Below are 18,267 nucleotides of genomic sequence, written 5' to 3'. Positions count from 1 at the left end.
TGGGATAATTGGTAGTCCAAGACTGGGACATGAAGAACCAATCCAGTCTCTCCAGGAGAGGTGATGCCTACATATTTGACCAAGTGTATTTTCTCCCATGCAGTGGAATTTCAACTAACCCAAGAGTACTGATGGCTTCATTGAAAATAAACATGTTATTTATATTTGCTCCAGGCTTATTTCTATCTTCTGGTTTTCTTATGAGATTGAAATCCCCAACAATGAGCCAGTCAAGATCATCCAGCATGGAAACATTTTTGAACCACTCTATGAATTCAAGTCTTCCACTGTCTGTGCATGGGCCATAGATGTTTGTAAGAATCCAATTTTCGCCAGTGTGTTTTGATGTGAAGTCAATTGATTGTGCATATTCATTCTGAAAAATTTCATCACCCTCAAAGAGTGACCCCTTCCAAATGATGATTGATCCCCCAGAGGCCCCAAGAGAGGGCACAAAAGCAAAGCAGTCAAAGCAAGACGGGCAAATGTTCTTTAAGAAAGCTTGGTCAAAATCTGTTTTTTTTGTTTCCTGTAAGCAAATAATATCGCAGCTTGATTCAGTAATTTTATCCCTGATGGAATTCCACTTTTTGTCCGAGTTTAGCCCTGTTACATTCCAGCACATGACTTTCCATTTTCTATTACTATTGATGCAATTCATTGTGTAACGATGGTGATAAGGCAAAGATAGGCCAGAAGCCTAGATCAACTGGCGGCCACTTTACAGAAATTCCAGAGACACATAGTGTATAAAACATATTAAAGCCAAATCTCTGATAATAGAAGTACCACACCACAGGGAATAAAGAGTTGCCATCATTCTGATATTGAGAGAGTATAACTAATGAAGAAAAATAAAGAGACAATGCTTTGTCTGTAATACAAAAGATTACTGCTGCATTCATCATTAGAACAAAATTAAGCATCTATCTTGGAAGGGGGAATCATATGTAACAGATCAGCCCATTGGGCCAGTGGGCCAAAAATGAATAGTGCTGGGCCGAGGTACTGTAGCAGGCAGGGGGTTACTGTAGCTCGGGGTACTGTAGCTGGATTGGGCCGGGCCCAAACTCGGTGGTACTGTGTCTCGGGTACTGTAGCACGTCTGGTGCTGTAGCCCGGGGTACTGTTCATCGCGGAACACTGTAGCTCGGAGCCATGATCCCATACTGAAAGTTGAGAACGGAACACCAGCTTAAATAGCCGGTCGCGGGAAGCTAGTTAATTCCGGATCGATCCTTTTTGCGCGAAGCGAGGACGAAAGCGTAAGAGGATTAATTAGTAGGTGTGGTTTACTCAACTTGCAGAGTAGATCTTAGCCGTTATCCCGGACCGGGTCGTTACATCATAGATCTCCACCTTTTCCCAAATCCTTCTTCTTGCCTTTCTTGGCCTGCTTTTCTTTGCCATCTTCTTCTTTTCCTTCAACATCCACTCTCTCTCCTTGAATGTTCCTTTTCAGGGGCTTCCTGGTGATGACTTTGGTTTGCTGCTTTTTATTTAAAGTAGCATCAGTGAGCTTTGTCTGTGAAATCTTCCCGAAAGACACTCCCAGGTTTCTGACAATAGATGGGGAAAGAGTAGGGGGCACCACTTCACAAGCAACACAGTTTTTGTCAGAACACTTGGACTGCTTGAAGCCCTTTAACATGGCTTTGACTCTTGGGCTACGCCTGAGCTCTGAGTCAACTATGACTTCTTTGGCTTTCTTTTTCCTTGGCAACTCCGGGGTTGAAAACTCTTCAAGCGATTCAGATGGGGAATGCACATATTCATGGGTTTTTGCCAGCAGGTTTGGGCATTGTAAACTTTGGGCCTCACGCGCATGAGCAGGAAGAGCAAGCTTTAAGTGAGCGTCACTGATAGATCCATTCCTGATTATTTCCCAAGCTGCCGACTAAATAAAGGACTTTGCCCAGTCAAAATGAGTAGGTGATGTGAGGAGGGTGATCATGAATTCCGACCACTCCAGTGGGACTGAGTGTGAGTTTCCTACCAAGTCAGGGTTAAGGTACCTCTCCCATAGACCTCTGAACAAAGCACTTCTTGCAGATAATCTCTCCTGAAGTTGTATGCTGACATCTTTGGCTGGGTAAATCTGAATTCCTCCTAGCTGGAAATTGTGATGCTGGAATCCATGATACTCCGAATACAGATTATTCGGCAAGCCAAGAATTAAATCTTCAGGTTCTTCCAGTTCTCCATTGGAGAGATCCGAAGGCACTGGGGCATCTTCATTGTCAGAATTTGATGTAGCAGGACCTATGTCGTCAATAGCATTTTCATCTAGCTCATCATCAAATGGAACAGGGATGTAGTCTGGCGCCAAAACCTCTATTGGGGGGTCTTCAACTTCAATCAGTTGGGCCAGAATTTGAATACCATTTCCTTCTGGCTGGGCTTCCTCCATCATTTCATCCTAGGCCTGAGCTTGCTGGGCTTGATTCTAGCCAAGATGGGCTTCTTTCATGTGAACATCATTGTCATCCACAAAAGGGCCGTCATCAGGGAGCTGATTAAGATCAATGACAATCTGCTGGTCTGGAAGTTTCTGATGTACTTGTTGCTGATTAATATCTTCCTGGGCAGGCACTTGTAGATTTGCATCAATTTGCATAGCAGCAGGGGCAGCATTTGGCAGGCCTTCAGGCCACAGATCCCACTGAACTTGATTTTGCTGCTGCACCTGTTCCTGTGGTTCTTGATGCTGATCTGCAGGGGGTGGACCATTCCCAATCTGGCCAAAACCAAAAAAATCAAAGAGATGACCACCTTGACCATTGTTGTCTTGGTTATCGCCACCATTATTATTATTGTTATTATCATCTCCTGGTGGGGGGGGGGGGGGGGATTCTCATCTGGGGGCAATCCACCAAGTAATCGCTGCCGGAGAACTTCACATTGGACAGTCCATGATTCGCCATGATGATCATCACCATCAGAAAAAATGATCCACTGCCGGAGAACTTCACATTGGACACTTTGCACACTCTAGAAGTGTGGGTTTGAGTGTTCACTTGGGACTTGACCAAATCGCTTCAGGTCGTGAAATTTTATTTGGCTCCCATTCACCCCCCTCTGGTCGCCCCTTCGGTCCCTCAGTTTATTAGCATTTCATCATGTTGATCATATTGTTTTGCTTCGGGTGTTTATTAGTAGTTTTTGTATAAATTCCTTCACGCCATGCCTATCTCGTTTTCAGGAATTTTGAACCCCATGTGGTTAGGAAAACCTGAAAACCATTGCGTTGTATTTGAACAAAATTTATCTACGAGATTAAACGATTGAAATGTGAAGTTACGAATCTTGTAGTGATTAGTGCTTCATGTTTCTACGGATAAAAGTTCCCTAGACAGTTCAACTCTCCTAGAGAGTCAAAATAAGGATGTTACCCTTAGATGAGACCATTAGTTGTTTATTCTGATGTATCTTTCCCTTCACAATAAGCTAATTTTATGATATCCCTGGTTCTAGAACCATTCCATTTCATCCAAACGTGGGTGTTTTCTACTATAGGTCAAAGTTAATTTGAAATCATATATATAAAAATTTGAGATCATATATATATATATATATATATATATACACTTGTCTCTAGGCCATTCGTTCAAATGCTCGAGGGTAATCTATCACGACCATCTTGAATGAGGATAATCCTGTGGTTCTAGCGTTGATCTTCGCTCATTATAGTCATGTTGCATGAATAAAAATAAATCAAGAACTTGATCACAGACATTATAGTCATGTTGCATGAATAAGGTCGCACGTTTGTTGCATGGGAACCACATTATTGCATTACATCGCATTGCATTGTTGGGCCATGCAAAGTTAGGGAAATCTTGGTGGTAGTTTAACTAACCATATGGATTCATGACTTTGAATGTATTTTCTGGCTGCTTTCGCCTCTTTAATCTTTTTGTATCCAATCGTGTTATTCGGATTTCTATTATTGGTTCTTATATGATGGAGATTTGTCACACGCCCTATAGTGCCGCGACGGAACCTAGAGCCTGCGTGTGCGGCCGCCACATGATTGTGCCACTGGATGTGCGCTGGTGCTTAAGTGCGTGTGGTTGAAACTACGTCGACACTTCTTTGTGCAATGTTGCAATCGTTTTTCCTCTACCTTTGTTCTTTAAGGGGGTAGGCTCTCGGAGGGTAACCATGCTAATGGGTTATTTTATATTTGAGTTCTGGGGGTCATAGTCCACTAACTTGCATAGTAACCTAAGCATCTTGCATCATGCAACTTAAAAATAATAAACAACTTAAGCAAAAATTTACTTGAGCAAAAACTTTCCTTGACACTAATGATTCATGTTCCCAACTCAAGAGAATTTGATTCTTTCAAAAACATCCTTGATTTAATATGTTCTAATCAATTTCCATTGAGAATCTCTTCGTGTATTTTACTTGCACCGACCGGTTATGTTTTCTTGGTGCCGCTTAACCGGTGTTCGGTTCCTGTTTGGCCTGGTGCAAGTGCCTTTGAGCGTTTTTTTCTTCTTCCAGGTATTTCCTTGGTTTCTTTTAAAATGTCCAACTCTCATGAATCTTACACAGTTCCTAGAGGTCAATCCTCAACTTTTGCTTTCCCTTTAAATCTCGGGACGAGATTTCTTTAAGTGGGTAGGATTGTAACACCCCGAGTGTTAATCACCTTGCATTAAGGCTGAGCACATGATTAACCTCATCATTAGCACTGAGTTTGCATACATAAAAATGTTTATTAGCATTTCATCATGTTGATCATATTGTTTTGCTTCGGGTGTTTATTAGTAGTTTTTGTATAAATTCCTTCACGCCATGCCTATCTCGTTTTCAGTAATTTCGAACCCCACGTGGTTAGGAAAACCTGAAAACCATTGCGTTGTATTTGAACAAAATTTATCTATGAGATTAAACGATTGGAATGCGAAGTTACGAATCTTGTAGTGATTAGTGCTTCACGTTTCTGCGGATAAAAGTTCCCTAGACGGTTCAACTCTCCTAGAGAGTCAAAATAAGGATGTTACCCTTAGATGAGACCATTAGTTGTTTATTCTGATGTATCTTTCCCTTCACAATAAGCTAATTTTATGATATCCCTGGTTCTAGAACCATTCCATTTCATCCAAACGTGGGTGTTTTCTACTATAGGTCAAAGTTAATTTTTTTTATAATTTAGAAATCTACTCTATTTTTTAAATAATGGCATAGGTGGGTAATTAGATAAAAATCTAAGGGGTTACTTTAAGTTATTTCTCATAATGGCATGGGTGGGTAATTTTGTACATATTTAGGGAGTTATTTTATATTATTTTTTATAATGGCAATGATGGGTAATTTCTTAGAAAATAGAAGAGATCTAATGGTTATAATTGTTGATGATGATGGTTGGATGTTTCTAATTGTTGTGGGAATTTCTAGCATTTTATCTATATTTCTAGTGCATCTCGTGAGGATTAATGTCGATGCCTCAAAAGGAGTCTCCAATTAATAATAGTAAGATTAAATAAGTTTAATTACAAAACCACTTGTAGAACCCCAGGGTAAATTCGCGAGACGAATATAATGAGACCTTTGACCGCACGATTAGATGCTGGTTACAGTAGCATTACTATTGCAAATCATGGATTAATTAGACTTATTAGATTCGTCACGACAAACTGCACTTATATGTGAAAAAGGTTTTGTAAATAGACTTTATTTAATACGCCATGCATGCAAGATTTCCGTGGGTGAATATTTTTTATCTAAAATCAACCAAATGTGTATCTTCTGGACGTACCACTCACTCACGACATAATAACATTTCCATACCATCCTAGCTCGACTGCTTGGTCGGCGGAGAAAGCAGAAGAGAGCAGGTGTGCTATGGAAGATACATGACGACGGAAGAGGTCGAAGACGAAGCGGGAAGAGATTAATTGCAACCATAAAATGCCTTTTTGAAGAGCTATAGCTGCGTATCTTAACAATGGCAAAAGGTTAATTGGCTCTCATCTGTCACAGGGTGGGCGGGTTGGCATCTACGGCAATGTCAAGGTGCTGTCCTGTAATCTATCCGCAACTAACGATCTGTTTTATGTTAACAAAAAATCAAACAGTAATTTCTTTTGATGCCGTGACTATAAGCCAGTGTTGTTGTTTAAGTCATCAAGAAGAATTTTTTACTAGCCTATAAGTTTATTTGTGCTGTACAGAATTGCAGCAAAAGACGACAACCACAAAGACATAAAAATGGCATTTACAATAACAAGAATAGAAGGGGAGACATTGCAGAACATCACTATGGAGGCTAAAACTATCAGATGAACAATATATATCTCTCAAAGAGTCACAAGTCATTGGTGGGTTGATTCAAATTGTTAGGTAAAAGGTACAGATAAGAATAAATATACCGAAAGAGAAGAAGCTGCAACAGGGGCAGAGCCAGGAATTAGAAAGGGGGCGGGGGGGGGGGGGGTTGGCGAAGTTCGACAATAGTCAAAACTATTTGATTTAGGAGAGGTGAGGTGAGGAAGGCAAGTTTATATAAGAGGTTTTCCAAAAGTCACCCTAAAAGTTATTCTGAATATGATTTTTGAATGGCAAAATTGGATCTGTGACACAGAAAGATTACCGTTTTAGAAATCTACCACCGAAACACCTCCGTACACTTTAGTACCAGCGAAAGTTTCCTCCATTTACATATTTGCCACTCTGTCACGTCTTCCGTCCATCTGTCTGTCTTCTCCGTCCATATGTCCACCCGGCCTCCCCCTCTCTCCTCGCGCCGGGCGCTGGGCGCGGGCCCCTCCCTCTCTTCCCCGCGACGGCTGCCGGCCTCCTCTGCGCTGTGGCCCTGCTCGCTGCGCAGGTCGGCGCCCCTGCTCAGCATCAGCAGCAGCCGCCGGCTCTCGTCTTTGACGCCGCCCGCCTGAGCGGCCAGGCCGACATCCCGCAGCAGTTCCTCTGGCCGGCCGACGAGAGCCCCACCCCGGACGCCGCCGAGGAGCTGCCCGTGCCGCTCATCGACCTGTCCGGCGGCGCCGCCGACGCCGAGGTGGTCCGGCAGGTGGGCGAGGCCTGCCAGCTGCACGGCTTCTTCCAGGTGGTGAACCATGGCATCGACCCGGCGCTGCTGGTGGAGGCCCACCGTTGCACGGACGCCTTCTTCATGCTGCCCCTCGCCGAGAAGCAGCGCTGCCAGGGCGAGAGCTGCGGCTGCGCCAGCAGCTTCACGGGCCGCTTCGCCTCCAAGCTGCCCTGGAACTGGAAGGAGACGCTGTCGCTCCGCTACTGCTCCGCCTCCGCAGCGGCGGACGGCGGTGTCGCCGCCTACTTGGTGGAGAAGCCGGGCGAGGAGTACCGGCGCCACGGCCTCTGTCCGCCGGCCAATTACTCGTACCTCCGGCCACCATTCTCAAATCGCCGCCACACACATCTGCCTGACCCTCCCAGCTACCTCCTCCACCACTTGTTGCCCGCCGCCATGCCTCCTAGCGGCCAGGGATTGAAACCCCCGCGGCACGAGCAGCGCCTGGGCCCGAGTAGCGCTGGGGATTGAAACCCCCGCGGCCGCCATTGCCGCCGGCCCCGAGCTCGGGCACCGCCGGTGAAGCTCATCCTCCCGGCCACCTCGTCCCCAACCAACTGCAAAAACGAAACCACGGTGAACCCCTGGTGCTCCTGCGCTCGTCACGTGGTACCCCTGGTGCCGGCGAGGAACCGCTGCCTGCTGCGGCTCTCGGACCGGGACACGGAGGCCATGGCGGCCGCGGAGCTGGACGCAGTCGAGCTGCCGGTGTTCGTGGCCGCAGTCTCCGACGTGCGGCGCACCGATAGGACGCCGCTGCGCCGGCACTCACTCCGGCTGCTCGCGCTCGTCGCCGGCGAGCACCCGCGTGATGCTGTCGCGCTGCTCGTGCCCAGGCTCGTGGCCGCCAATGGAAGCAGGCAGCCATCTAAACGGAGGGTAACGGAGAACGGTAACAGAAGTTGACGGCATGGTAGAAATCTAAACGGAGGAAACTTTCGCTGGTATTAAAGTGTACCGAAGTGTTTCGGTGGTAGATTTCTAAAATAGTAACCTTTCGGTGTTACAGATCTAATTTTACCTTTTTGAATTTTAGTGAAAATCTTCACGCCAACAGTTCCTTTAAACCAATCCCTCAAGGTAGCAACATTCTAAATCGTCACTCTCCATCTCAGATCTAAGAACAAAAATTCATATCATATCCCAAATATTTGCCATTTTAGAACTAAATTTAGACCTTCATTCTTCAAATTCGTGAGTCATGTGTCCTAAAACGTCAAGGTTCAAACAATAAGATATATATATCTGATATAGGGGAACTGCCGTGTGGCACAAGAATATATGGAGAAATAATATTCAGGATCACCCCCTACATGAAGATGTAGGGAATAGGATTTAAGAATTATCTTTGGGATGCTCTAAACACCTAAATTAGCTAAGGATTGCATGAGAGATTAACGAGGTGCTGGAATCATGCAGGGGGGGGGGACTTGATGGATTTTTGTTTGCTACATAGAATGAACACGGACCAGAGAAGTTCAAAAACCGGTACCTTAGCCCTTCACCAACCGGTGCCTATGGGCACTTTTGTAGTAGTGACTTCTCGTGAGTCATGTGTCCTAATACGTCAAGGTTCCAACAATAAGACATATATCTGATATAGGGAACTGCCGTGTAGCACAAGAACATATGGAGAAATAATATTTAGGATCACCCCTACATAAGGATGTAGGAAATAGGATTTAAAAATTACCTTGGAGATGCTCTAAACACCTAAATTAGCTAAGGATAGCATGAGAGATTAACGTGGTATTAAAGGGAACTAAGATCATAGGTGGCCAAGCAAGGAGCGACGGAGATGCAATCTGGATGAAACTCTCCACTGAGACACGGCCACCGAACCTGATCGCGAGCTTGGTAGACAGAAACGTACATAAAGACACGCATGCATACTACAAACGTATACGCATTACACCCGTACACACTTGTATTAATTAAGCACACAAGACAGACTGCAGTATACATATATCACTGATGGAGCATAGCCTATAATAAAACATACGTCCAGTCCATCAAGTACGTGGCCAGCCACGCACTTTATTTCCCTCAGCACGCAGTCGTATCTAGTTGTTCGCGCATGCACGCACGCGCGTGTTTGAAGCTCTAGCTAGTTAGTTGCGCATCCAGAGCTTGCCGTCCTGGGGCAGGAAGTGGCACACCGCCACGCTCCCCGGCGTCACGCCGAGCTTCTTGTACGTCGGCCAGGGGATGCCCGGCGTCGCGTCCTTGTGGCACGCCGCCAGAGCCTCAGCCCTGCTCCCGTCGGCCCCGGCAAGCGCCACCCTGAACACGGCGGCGGTGGTGGTGTGGCACCCGAACACCGCGTACGGGTAGGGCAGGGAGTGGCAAGCCACCATGTCCCGGCCGACCACCGGCAGCGGCCGGACGGACTCCACCACGTACGCCTGCCTCGGCGGCGCCGCCGCCCCTCCGTCCCTGCTGCTGCCGAGCCTGGTGGTGCCCGCGTGGATGGCCCGGGTGCCGAGCCAGGAGGCCGCGAAGTCGACCATGGCCTCCGGGGAGGTGGCGCACCGCTGCGCCGCCACGCCCGGCACTGGTGGGGCCTCGCACTCGGCCAGGGTGAAGCGCACCGCGTCGGCTGCGGGGGAGCCCGCCGGGATGGAGAAGAGGGCGAGGATCTCGCGGATCTTGGCGGAGGCGAAGGGGATGGCGTCGGCGCGGGCGCGCGTGAGCGCGGGCACCCCCGGCGCGGTGGGGCTGAAATGGAGCGTCATCTTGGATCCGGGGTACAGATCGTGCTGGAGGAAGAACGTCGAGCCCACCGAGTCCCGTTGATACTGATAACCTGACGCCGCTATGGCGCCGACCTGCTTGCCAATAATCCGTGTTAACGATGAAATTAAATCCTGGATATAATCTATGTACTCCCTCTGAACTTTTTTGTTTGTCGTTAAGACAAAAGAATTTAGTTGTTTTTGTGAAGGAGTTTTTGTCGGAAACAACATACAAAAAGAAACGGAGGGAGCACAAGCTAAATCTAATAATAAACAAATTGAAAACATACATACAGCTTAGCTTTGTAAACAAACGTATATCATGATAATCTAATATTGCACCCTTTAATTTCGAGATCATGTCATATTAGTTTTAATTTTGGACTGCATCGGCTGCGCATGCGTATGCTCACCAAGAGGAGCAGAAGAGCTGCGTGGGACCTAGCCATATTTGAAGCGCTTTGCACCTTGGATTGTTACATGTGCCTTGCTTTGTGGTCGAAAAAAGTTAGCAGAAGAGGGTCGGTATTTATAGGGCGCAGCCGGGACCTGGGGGAAATAGATCGAGTTCAGTACGAAAACGATGTCCACATTTTAAAGTAGTAGTGGTTTGCAACAAGATATATACAACTAGGACGAATGTAATAGTCTCGCATCTCTCTACAAGGAGAACGATCAGATGAATGTGTGTGACCTCACCTCGCAACCTCAACATTGATCAGCGGGCTGGAATACTCACTACCGTTGGTAGTGGCCTGCATTTTCGACTATATATGGATAGGAGAGACCGGGAAGGAGGTTGGCCTAATAATGCACTGCGCAGGCCACTCGTAATGGTTCCTGCTCAATTATGGCTTCTGATATTTGAGGAAGATATTTCTGCCCTATAAATTAATGCATCATGGCGTCTATAGGCTAGCTGTCACGATCGTGCTATTCGTGCTCTTGTGGTGGAACCTGCCCAACCGCGCTCTCAAAATCCTAGACTTAGTCGAATTTTTTGGATTTACACCACGGTAAGTTCCTACCTATCTGCTTCGTTGTTCAAGTTCACCCAGAATTTTGCCAAAAAACTGTCAAAGTTAGCATCCCACCCGTCAAACAGTTGTTCTTTCCAATAGTTTAATTCTTGGTGCAGCGCATCGATGAATACATAATGCAATATCTGCTGCTCCTCCTGCTTCAGGTTGGTGTACAACGTATATTTGTGAAAGGATCGGGTGCTCTAGGCTAGGAGGGTGAGGGGGTGAATTAGACACTCTAAAAAAAACTTAGACCTATGACTCCAACTAGTTTGCACAAAACTTAAACTAAAATAAGCTATCTAGATGTGCAACTATGGTTGTTCTAGTGTGAAACCCCTATCCCAAAAGAGTTTAGCAACATATAGCCTTTCCTATCAAGAAACTACTATATGAAAGTAAAAGCATATAAATTGCTAGTATGAAATACGGAAGCTTAATGAGCGGGATACGAGATAGCAAACTCTTGACGCGGGTATTTATCCCGTGGTTCGGTTAGCCACAAAGGCACACCTACATCCACGTTGTTGTAGCACTCACTAAAAGTATTGCTACTCGGCCACCAAGTCTCTTCTGTGAACACAACCACGATCACCTTGGCCCCGGGTTCCACTAAGGAGCTTCTCCACAAAGGATGGGGGTCTCCACGTCCCCCGCACAAAGTGCCGTCGCCGCTCCACACCAAGTCGGAGGGTCGATAACGTTGCCGGCGAGCTTCACAGCTCCAAGGGGCCGGCGCTCCAAGCTCTTCTTTTGGTTCACTAAAGAACCACAGCACAAAGGCTTAAGATCTTGCAATCTCACTCACTAAGAGCTAATATAGCACTCACACTTTACAAGGCTAGTGCTAAAAGCTAAGGATATGATCAATGGGCTCTTGTATGGCTTGGAGATGATCTTGGGTGTGTGTGTGTGACTTCTAGCAACTCCATCAAGCTTCAAATGGCCGGGGGATGCCATATATAGGCCTCCAAGTCGTGGAGCCGTTGCTTCAACGGTCAGCAAAAATCTACGTACCATCGGATGAACCGATGCCTCTGCAAGGGGAGCGTCGGTTCATCCGGTCACTCTCAGACCCGAAGTAGCCGTTGGCTTCTCTGATACAGTTGCAGCAGTTCCAGGGACCATCGGTTGAACCGATGCTTAGGGTGTCGGTTCAACCGGTCACACACAGCAACTCGACTAGCCGTTGGGTCTCCCTCTTCTGCTGACGTCATTACACCGGTGCTATGCTCCGATGCATCACCGGTTCAACCGGTGCTGAAGACTTGGCTCCTGCGCGCTTGACATCGTCTCTGGAACATAGTACATCCAATGCACCGATGACTCTCTTGACACCATCGGTTCATCCGGTGCTTCACTTGTTGCTTCACTTAATCTCCAGAGGCGCACAGACTTGGGCCACACAGCAGGGCGTCGGATCTTCCGACAACCATCGGATGCACCGATTCTAGGGGCATCGGTTCTTCCGGTGCTACTGGTTTCAGTAGAACTCGTCCGATTCAGCGTTTCTTTGAGTTCTTTCTTCGTGTTTTGCTTTGCATGACCTTTCTACTTCATCCCTGGGATCTAGAAATGTTCACTTAACAAAAGCATTAATCCCATTGATTGCATTGTCATTCGATCACCAAAATCACTCGAAATGGCATAAAATGTGCCATGTTCGTTACAATCTCCCCCTTTTTGGTGATTGATGACAACACAATCAAAACAAGCATAAAATTTGCAAGAATTGATAATTTGAACCACTTACACTTGCTTGGATGTTTACCACCATCCAATGATGGCTTGGCCTCCCCCTAAAACCATGATCCCCCTTTTGTTCTGTAACACCCCGGTGTTAATTTTGATGCTATCTTTGTGCTTAATCGCTAATCGAGGCTGATCACCATCATTAGCGTTAACCGAGTCCGCGCGTTAAACATTGTCTAGCCGTGTTCGTCTACGTTTTTCTCCTTGATCCGAGCCTCAAATCAATTTTCGCCCAAAAGGAGAGTTGTAGATCTTCTTTTTCTCTACAACTTTTATTTTGGCCAAATTTCAAATTGCTATACGAAAATTTGAGTTTTGGGCAGTCAAACGCGGGTCAAAACCAGTCAAATGAGCTCACTGTTGTCCCCTGTTCTCCACTGTGCTCGCCCATACCATGACCGGCGACCGGCGACGCCGGCGAGCAGCTCCACGCGTCGATCATCCCGGCGATTCTCGTTCTCCGTGCGCCGCCCTTATCCTCGCGCAGGCCCGGGAAGCTTCTCCTCCTTTCCAGCCTTCTCCTTCCTCGCGTTCGCGTCGCACAGAGCTCGTGCTGGACGCCGCCACTCGTCGTGCCGGCCGTAGCTCGCCACCCTGCCTCGATCCCTCACGCCAGAACCTCCTTAGCTTCGCCCCGGACCTCCTCCACCTCTTTCCGAGCTCGGCCGCGCCCAAACCCGGCCGGAATCGGGCCGCAGACCGCCGGCCGCCATTTCCGCTCACGTCGAGCTTCGCCCCCTCCGTCGAGCTCCCTCTCCCGAACCTCCTCCGCCCAAATCGGATGCACGGTGAGCTTTGCCGCAGCCTCCTCCTCCTCTCCGCCCATTTCCCCGCCGGAATCCGCCACCGCCGCCGCCGGTGCGCCGCCGCACCGCCGCGGACGCTCTGCGCGCCGCGCGCACACGCCGCGGGGCCGCCCTGCGTGGAGCCCCATGCCCCCGCCGCACACCCCGGGCCTACCTGCGCGTCCTGGCCGCGCCGCCGCGCCGCAGAGCCGCCGGCTGGTCCCTACCGACGAGGAACGCCGCGCCGCCGCCCTTGCTCGCTTGCGCCGCCGCCCTATCCCGCGCGCGCCCTTGTGCCCTGCTCCGCGCGCGCCCCCGCGACCCCGCTCCACCCTGGACGTGGGCCAGCGCCGCCGCGTCGCCGGCCGGCCCCCGCCGGCGAGGCACGCCGCCGCCACGGGTTGTCCTGGCCGCGCGCCGGCCATGGCCCGAGCGGGCGAAGCAGGGGAGGGGGGGGAGCTGGGAGCTGGGCCGGCACCCACTTGCAAGTGGGGCCCGGCTGTCAGCCCCCTTTTTATGTTTTTTTTATTTGTTATTTTCGGCTGATAATTCTTAAATGCTTATTAAATCACAGAAAAATGAGAAAAATGCAAAATAATTTTTTTTGGTTTCTAAAATCGAGATCTTCAGAAGAAAAAAACTTGTGCATGGGAAATGTCACTTTTGCCCCTGCAAAAAAATTTCAGTTTGTGTTTAATCTAGTTTATTTAATACCGGTTGTTCCGTTGCTCTAAAAATTATGAAATTTATTCAGTAGATTACTCTTTGTATGTGTAGTCCACTGAAAAATTTTCAGGTGCATGGCCTATGTGCATGTTTGTGGATTTATTGTTGTTTGATTTTCTTTTTTAGAGTTAAAGTAAATACTTTTTTATATCAATAAATGTTGGTAATTTATCTATGCACTCCTCCTCAGTATCTTTTCATGATAGAAAAGTGGTGCTACTTGATCCTTGTGGCGTGTTAAGTGTTGATCTTTATTTAATTCTTAGTTTCGGTTTTTATCCCCGATTCTTGTGGTTAGTTAATTCTAAGTCCGTAGTTTTTTTTACTTTCCTTGTGCTCTAGATGGGCGATTAGTCGTCCTAAGTAATTTAGTAGCTGTTGTTTTGAAGGAAACACTTCAGGTTAAAACGAGTTGAACTTCGGAACCGCACCTAAGCACTCAAATCGTTAGTTGTTACTTTCTTTGTGGTGGTTACTCAGTCGATGCATGTCAGCTCTGTCGGTTCTTTCAATTGCTTTATATCGAAATGCGTCGCATCATGGGCATCCATGCACTGCTGTGGTTCTGACTCTAGCATGGCATCCTTTCATACGTGTAGACACCACGAGCGAAGCCGCCTACGAGTTGGTCGCTGAGCCAATCTCGAAGCTGCAAGCAGGGGAACCGCAAACCGAAGCAGCAGCCAAGCCAGAAGGTGGTGTAACGGTGGACACACCCAGAAGATGGATGGATGGACCCGATGTGCATTACCCAAAGGAAAATGTCTGCCAAGCGAATATCATCTAACCAACACTAACTAATTCAGTGTTAATCCCAGGCAAGCCCCGGAGCATAACCTCTAATTTGAGTATTCAATGTTTATTTAAGTATTTGTGCATTTACGTTTTTAGGAGTTGTATGGAAACCTAGTATGCATGTTTCTCCCTAGGTACCTATGAGTCTGTACTAGTATACATGTGTCGTTAGTATTGCCATGCTTAACTAGGATCCGGTAGAAGTCGAGTGATTGCTGTCACACGCGAGCTATAGGTTTCTGTTACTTATGGCAACGTGGCTTGAGAATGAATCAATGAGGAAAGAGAAATGGAGACCGGGCGGAGATGATTTTGGTTTTGGATATGGAATGGAGGGAAAGTAAGCCTCCGCCTGTGTCGATTGAGGACCGTACCGTTGTTGGCCCTGCTGACCGAGTTTGAACAGTACTAACCACATGTCGGAAGTAGGAGGTAGTCGAAACCGGTAAGCTAATTACCTGATTTGCAACGATACTTTGAATCGCGACCTGCTACTCTGGGAGTGGAATGATGGCGGGTGTTGGAGTGTATGTCGCCTCCGGGTTCTCTGGGAGTTCGCTGTGAGGGGCCCTTCACCCGGGTTTTGGCAGGCGTGATTCAGACGTCGGGGTAATGATGGGAACAGTTGACGCGTGCGGCCCGGCGTGGTTTGCATGTGTCGTGTGAGTTAGGTCCACCTTGCAAGGTTAAATCGGATCGATTCGCCGCCTCTCTCGGTTAAGAGAACCTTGGTCACTGTGTCACATCATAGTAAAAGATTGAGATGAGATTGGAAAGTTGAGATTATGAGATATGACTGTGATACCCTAAAAAGATAATGTGATCCACCATGCGTGCTCTAGATTTTCAGACAAACCTAGTTGGTATTTGTATGATAAATTTGAGCTAAAATATTAAAAGTAAGGATCCACTATTAGTAGCTTTTGAGCAAAATAACTCCAGAGCCAAAAAGCTCTCATGTCTAAATAGTGGGCTAAGTATAACCATGTCGGGTAAGTCTTGCTGAGTATTAGTATACTCAGAGTTTGTTGTCACCCTATTTTCAGGTAACTACTGCTGGCTAGAGCTAACCAGGATTCACATCGGTGGGCTTGATGTGACGTCCTTACGTCATCGTAGTAATCGTTGTTTTTCTAAACTAAACTTCTATTTAATTTCCGCTGCATTTTGAACTCTGATATTTTACGTGAACTTGTTTGTAAAACTCCGCATTGTAAATTAACTTTGAGAACTTTTGCCTGCTTGTAATCATCTGTGCTCGTCTTCGTATGAGACTTCCAGTGTTTTTCGATCCTTAACCCAACAGGCTGCCGGATTACACCGTTTTAAGTGCGTGTTTACTTGATTAACGCTTAAAATGATAGTTAGCGCACTTAAGCCAGTTTAATTTGGGCGGTTCTGCTACATGTTCCTCCCCCCATTTGCTACTCTTCTCTCATATATTGACTTGATCCTTGGAATGTTTTTCCTTCTTGGGAACATCTCTCCCTCTTTGTTGGGAACATGCCTTGCTTTGATCCACATTTCTCCCCCTTTGGAATCAAATCACCTAAAAGGCCTTGCCCTAAAGGATCTTGCAAAACAATATAGCTCAAAAGAAGATTAGTAGCCTAGGGAGTTAGTTCCATGACTCATGATCCAATGATATGATATCAGTGAAGATACCAATTGAAAAAATTCACTACGGTGGATCACAAAATCACGAAACTAGCAAGACATGAGCTAAGCTCTCCATAAGTATGTGCACAAAATGATAATGTGAAAATCAAGTGCACATCTAGATGTTATAACTAGAGAGCATAGATCATATCCTGCACGGAGGTAGCTCTAAATAAATAGAATATGACAATAATACCAATTGAATGAATTTAGAACCTTGCATACCTCCGGGGGACACTTTGTTTACCTTGCATGTACCAATTGAGAGTGACTTGCATCCAATTGAAAGTCTTTAAACAAAGAGCACTTGATACACCAAGGTTAAGCAAATGTATGAGCACATATCCTATGAACTTAGATATAAGCATTTAAGTTCAATAGAGCATGGCTCAATATGCATGAAAGCACAATTTACCTAATCACTCTTATATAGTTGTTTGTTCACATTGAGTGTGAATAACATTCTCTTAGAGTGTTAACTCCACCGTGAGACTACAAAAGATAAACTTGCAAATACATTAGTCTCAAAATCACAAACCATAGAGTGAACTCCCCCTAAATGTGTGCATTTAGTGTTTGAATCACCAAGAAAATGTATGCACATTGATTTTGACACAATTGGGAAGTTTATCCTATAGCTTGTATTTATGGTACACATATAAAATACATACCTCATGAGATGCATGTACAATGAAGGATAACCTTGTGTAGCTTTCTACACACTTATCAAACCATGTAGGTCGCTCATGGGTTAGAGTCATGACACAAGCAACCCACCATATATAACACTAGGAGATGCAAGATATGCAAATATCCTAGCAAGAATAATGGAGCTACATGATGCTTGAATTGAAATCTAGCTAACATTACCTTATGGGGGACTTGGGCAACAAATGTCCAAGTATTGAACTTAGCTTGTTTTGGCTTGAACCTTCACTTCAACTTGTAAGCTAAGCCTCCAAATCCCCCAAAGCCATTCTTGGGCTTCAAGTCTCCTTTGGAACCCACACCATTTGAGGCCCCTTCATATTGGTTATGACATTTTTGGGTACCCAAATGGAGTGATTTCAATTCCTTTCTTGCTTCTCAACCTTGTGAGCAACCACCTTGCCATTAGTTTTCTTCTTGATCACATAGGAGGTGTTATTGCTTTTGTTTCTCCGGTTGGGCTTGGTGTAGATAAGAAAACTCTTGATTGTAAGCTTCTTCTTGTTCTTCTCATCCGAAAGCTTCTTTCTTGGTTGAGGGCACTTGTTGGACTTGTGGTCTTCTTTGTGGCACTTTGAGCAAGTCATGGTGGACCCCTTCTCAAGCTTCTTCACCATGTCTTCACGGTTATCTTGAGAAGGTTGGACATTGCTCTCTATGCCTTTGCCCTTCAATCTATACAAGTCCTTCACGAGCCTTTCCACTTCTTGCTTGAGCTCATCATTCTCCTTGGCAATGAGATCATCACATGATTCTACAACAACATTCTCATTGCATTTCTCATTGCAAGAGTTAGAGCAAGATTCATCAATTAAATCAATGCAAGAAGTTGAAGCATCTACCCTAGAGATAGGAATTGCACAAGGGATAGTTTGCTTCATTTCCAACGAGTCATTAGTATTATTAATGCTCTCAAATTTTAATTTGAGCTCTTCATGCTCCTTGCTAAGCAATTTGAATTTGCACATCAAATCTTCAAAATTTGTAGCAAGAGAAGCATTTAGATCATTGAGAGCATCAAGGTT

General features: G+C 46.2%; 1 protein-coding gene across 1 annotated transcript; it reads right to left on the bottom strand.

Moving 5' to 3' along the window:
- Positions 1-8,930: 8,930 nt before the first annotated feature.
- Positions 8,931-10,332, bottom strand: LOC120702743 (BURP domain-containing protein 6-like). The gene is made up of 2 exons (XM_039986667.1): positions 10,209-10,332; positions 8,931-9,888 (listed from the first exon to the last, which is right to left on the bottom strand). The coding sequence occupies exons 1-2, from the start codon at positions 10,242-10,244 to the stop codon at positions 9,172-9,174; spliced, it is 753 nt and encodes a 250-aa protein (XP_039842601.1). The 5' UTR covers positions 10,245-10,332; the 3' UTR covers positions 8,931-9,171.
- Positions 10,333-18,267: the final 7,935 nt, after the last annotated feature.

This window comes from Panicum virgatum, chromosome 4K (assembly GCF_016808335.1).
Source record: "Panicum virgatum strain AP13 chromosome 4K, P.virgatum_v5, whole genome shotgun sequence".
Classification (NCBI taxonomy): Eukaryota; Viridiplantae; Streptophyta; class Magnoliopsida; order Poales; family Poaceae; genus Panicum; species Panicum virgatum.
This window is presented reverse-complemented; position numbering and strand designations above follow the sequence as displayed.

Excerpts from the sequence above, each read along its gene's own strand:
- LOC120702743 (XM_039986667.1), bottom strand. The coding sequence starts at position 10,244 with ATGGCTAGGTCCCACGCAGCTCTTCTGCTCCTCTTG. Across the intron at positions 9,889-10,208 it reads CAGCTCTTCTGCTCCTCTTG|GTCGGCGCCATAGCGGCGTC; the intron begins GTGAGCATACGC and ends ATTGGCAAGCAG.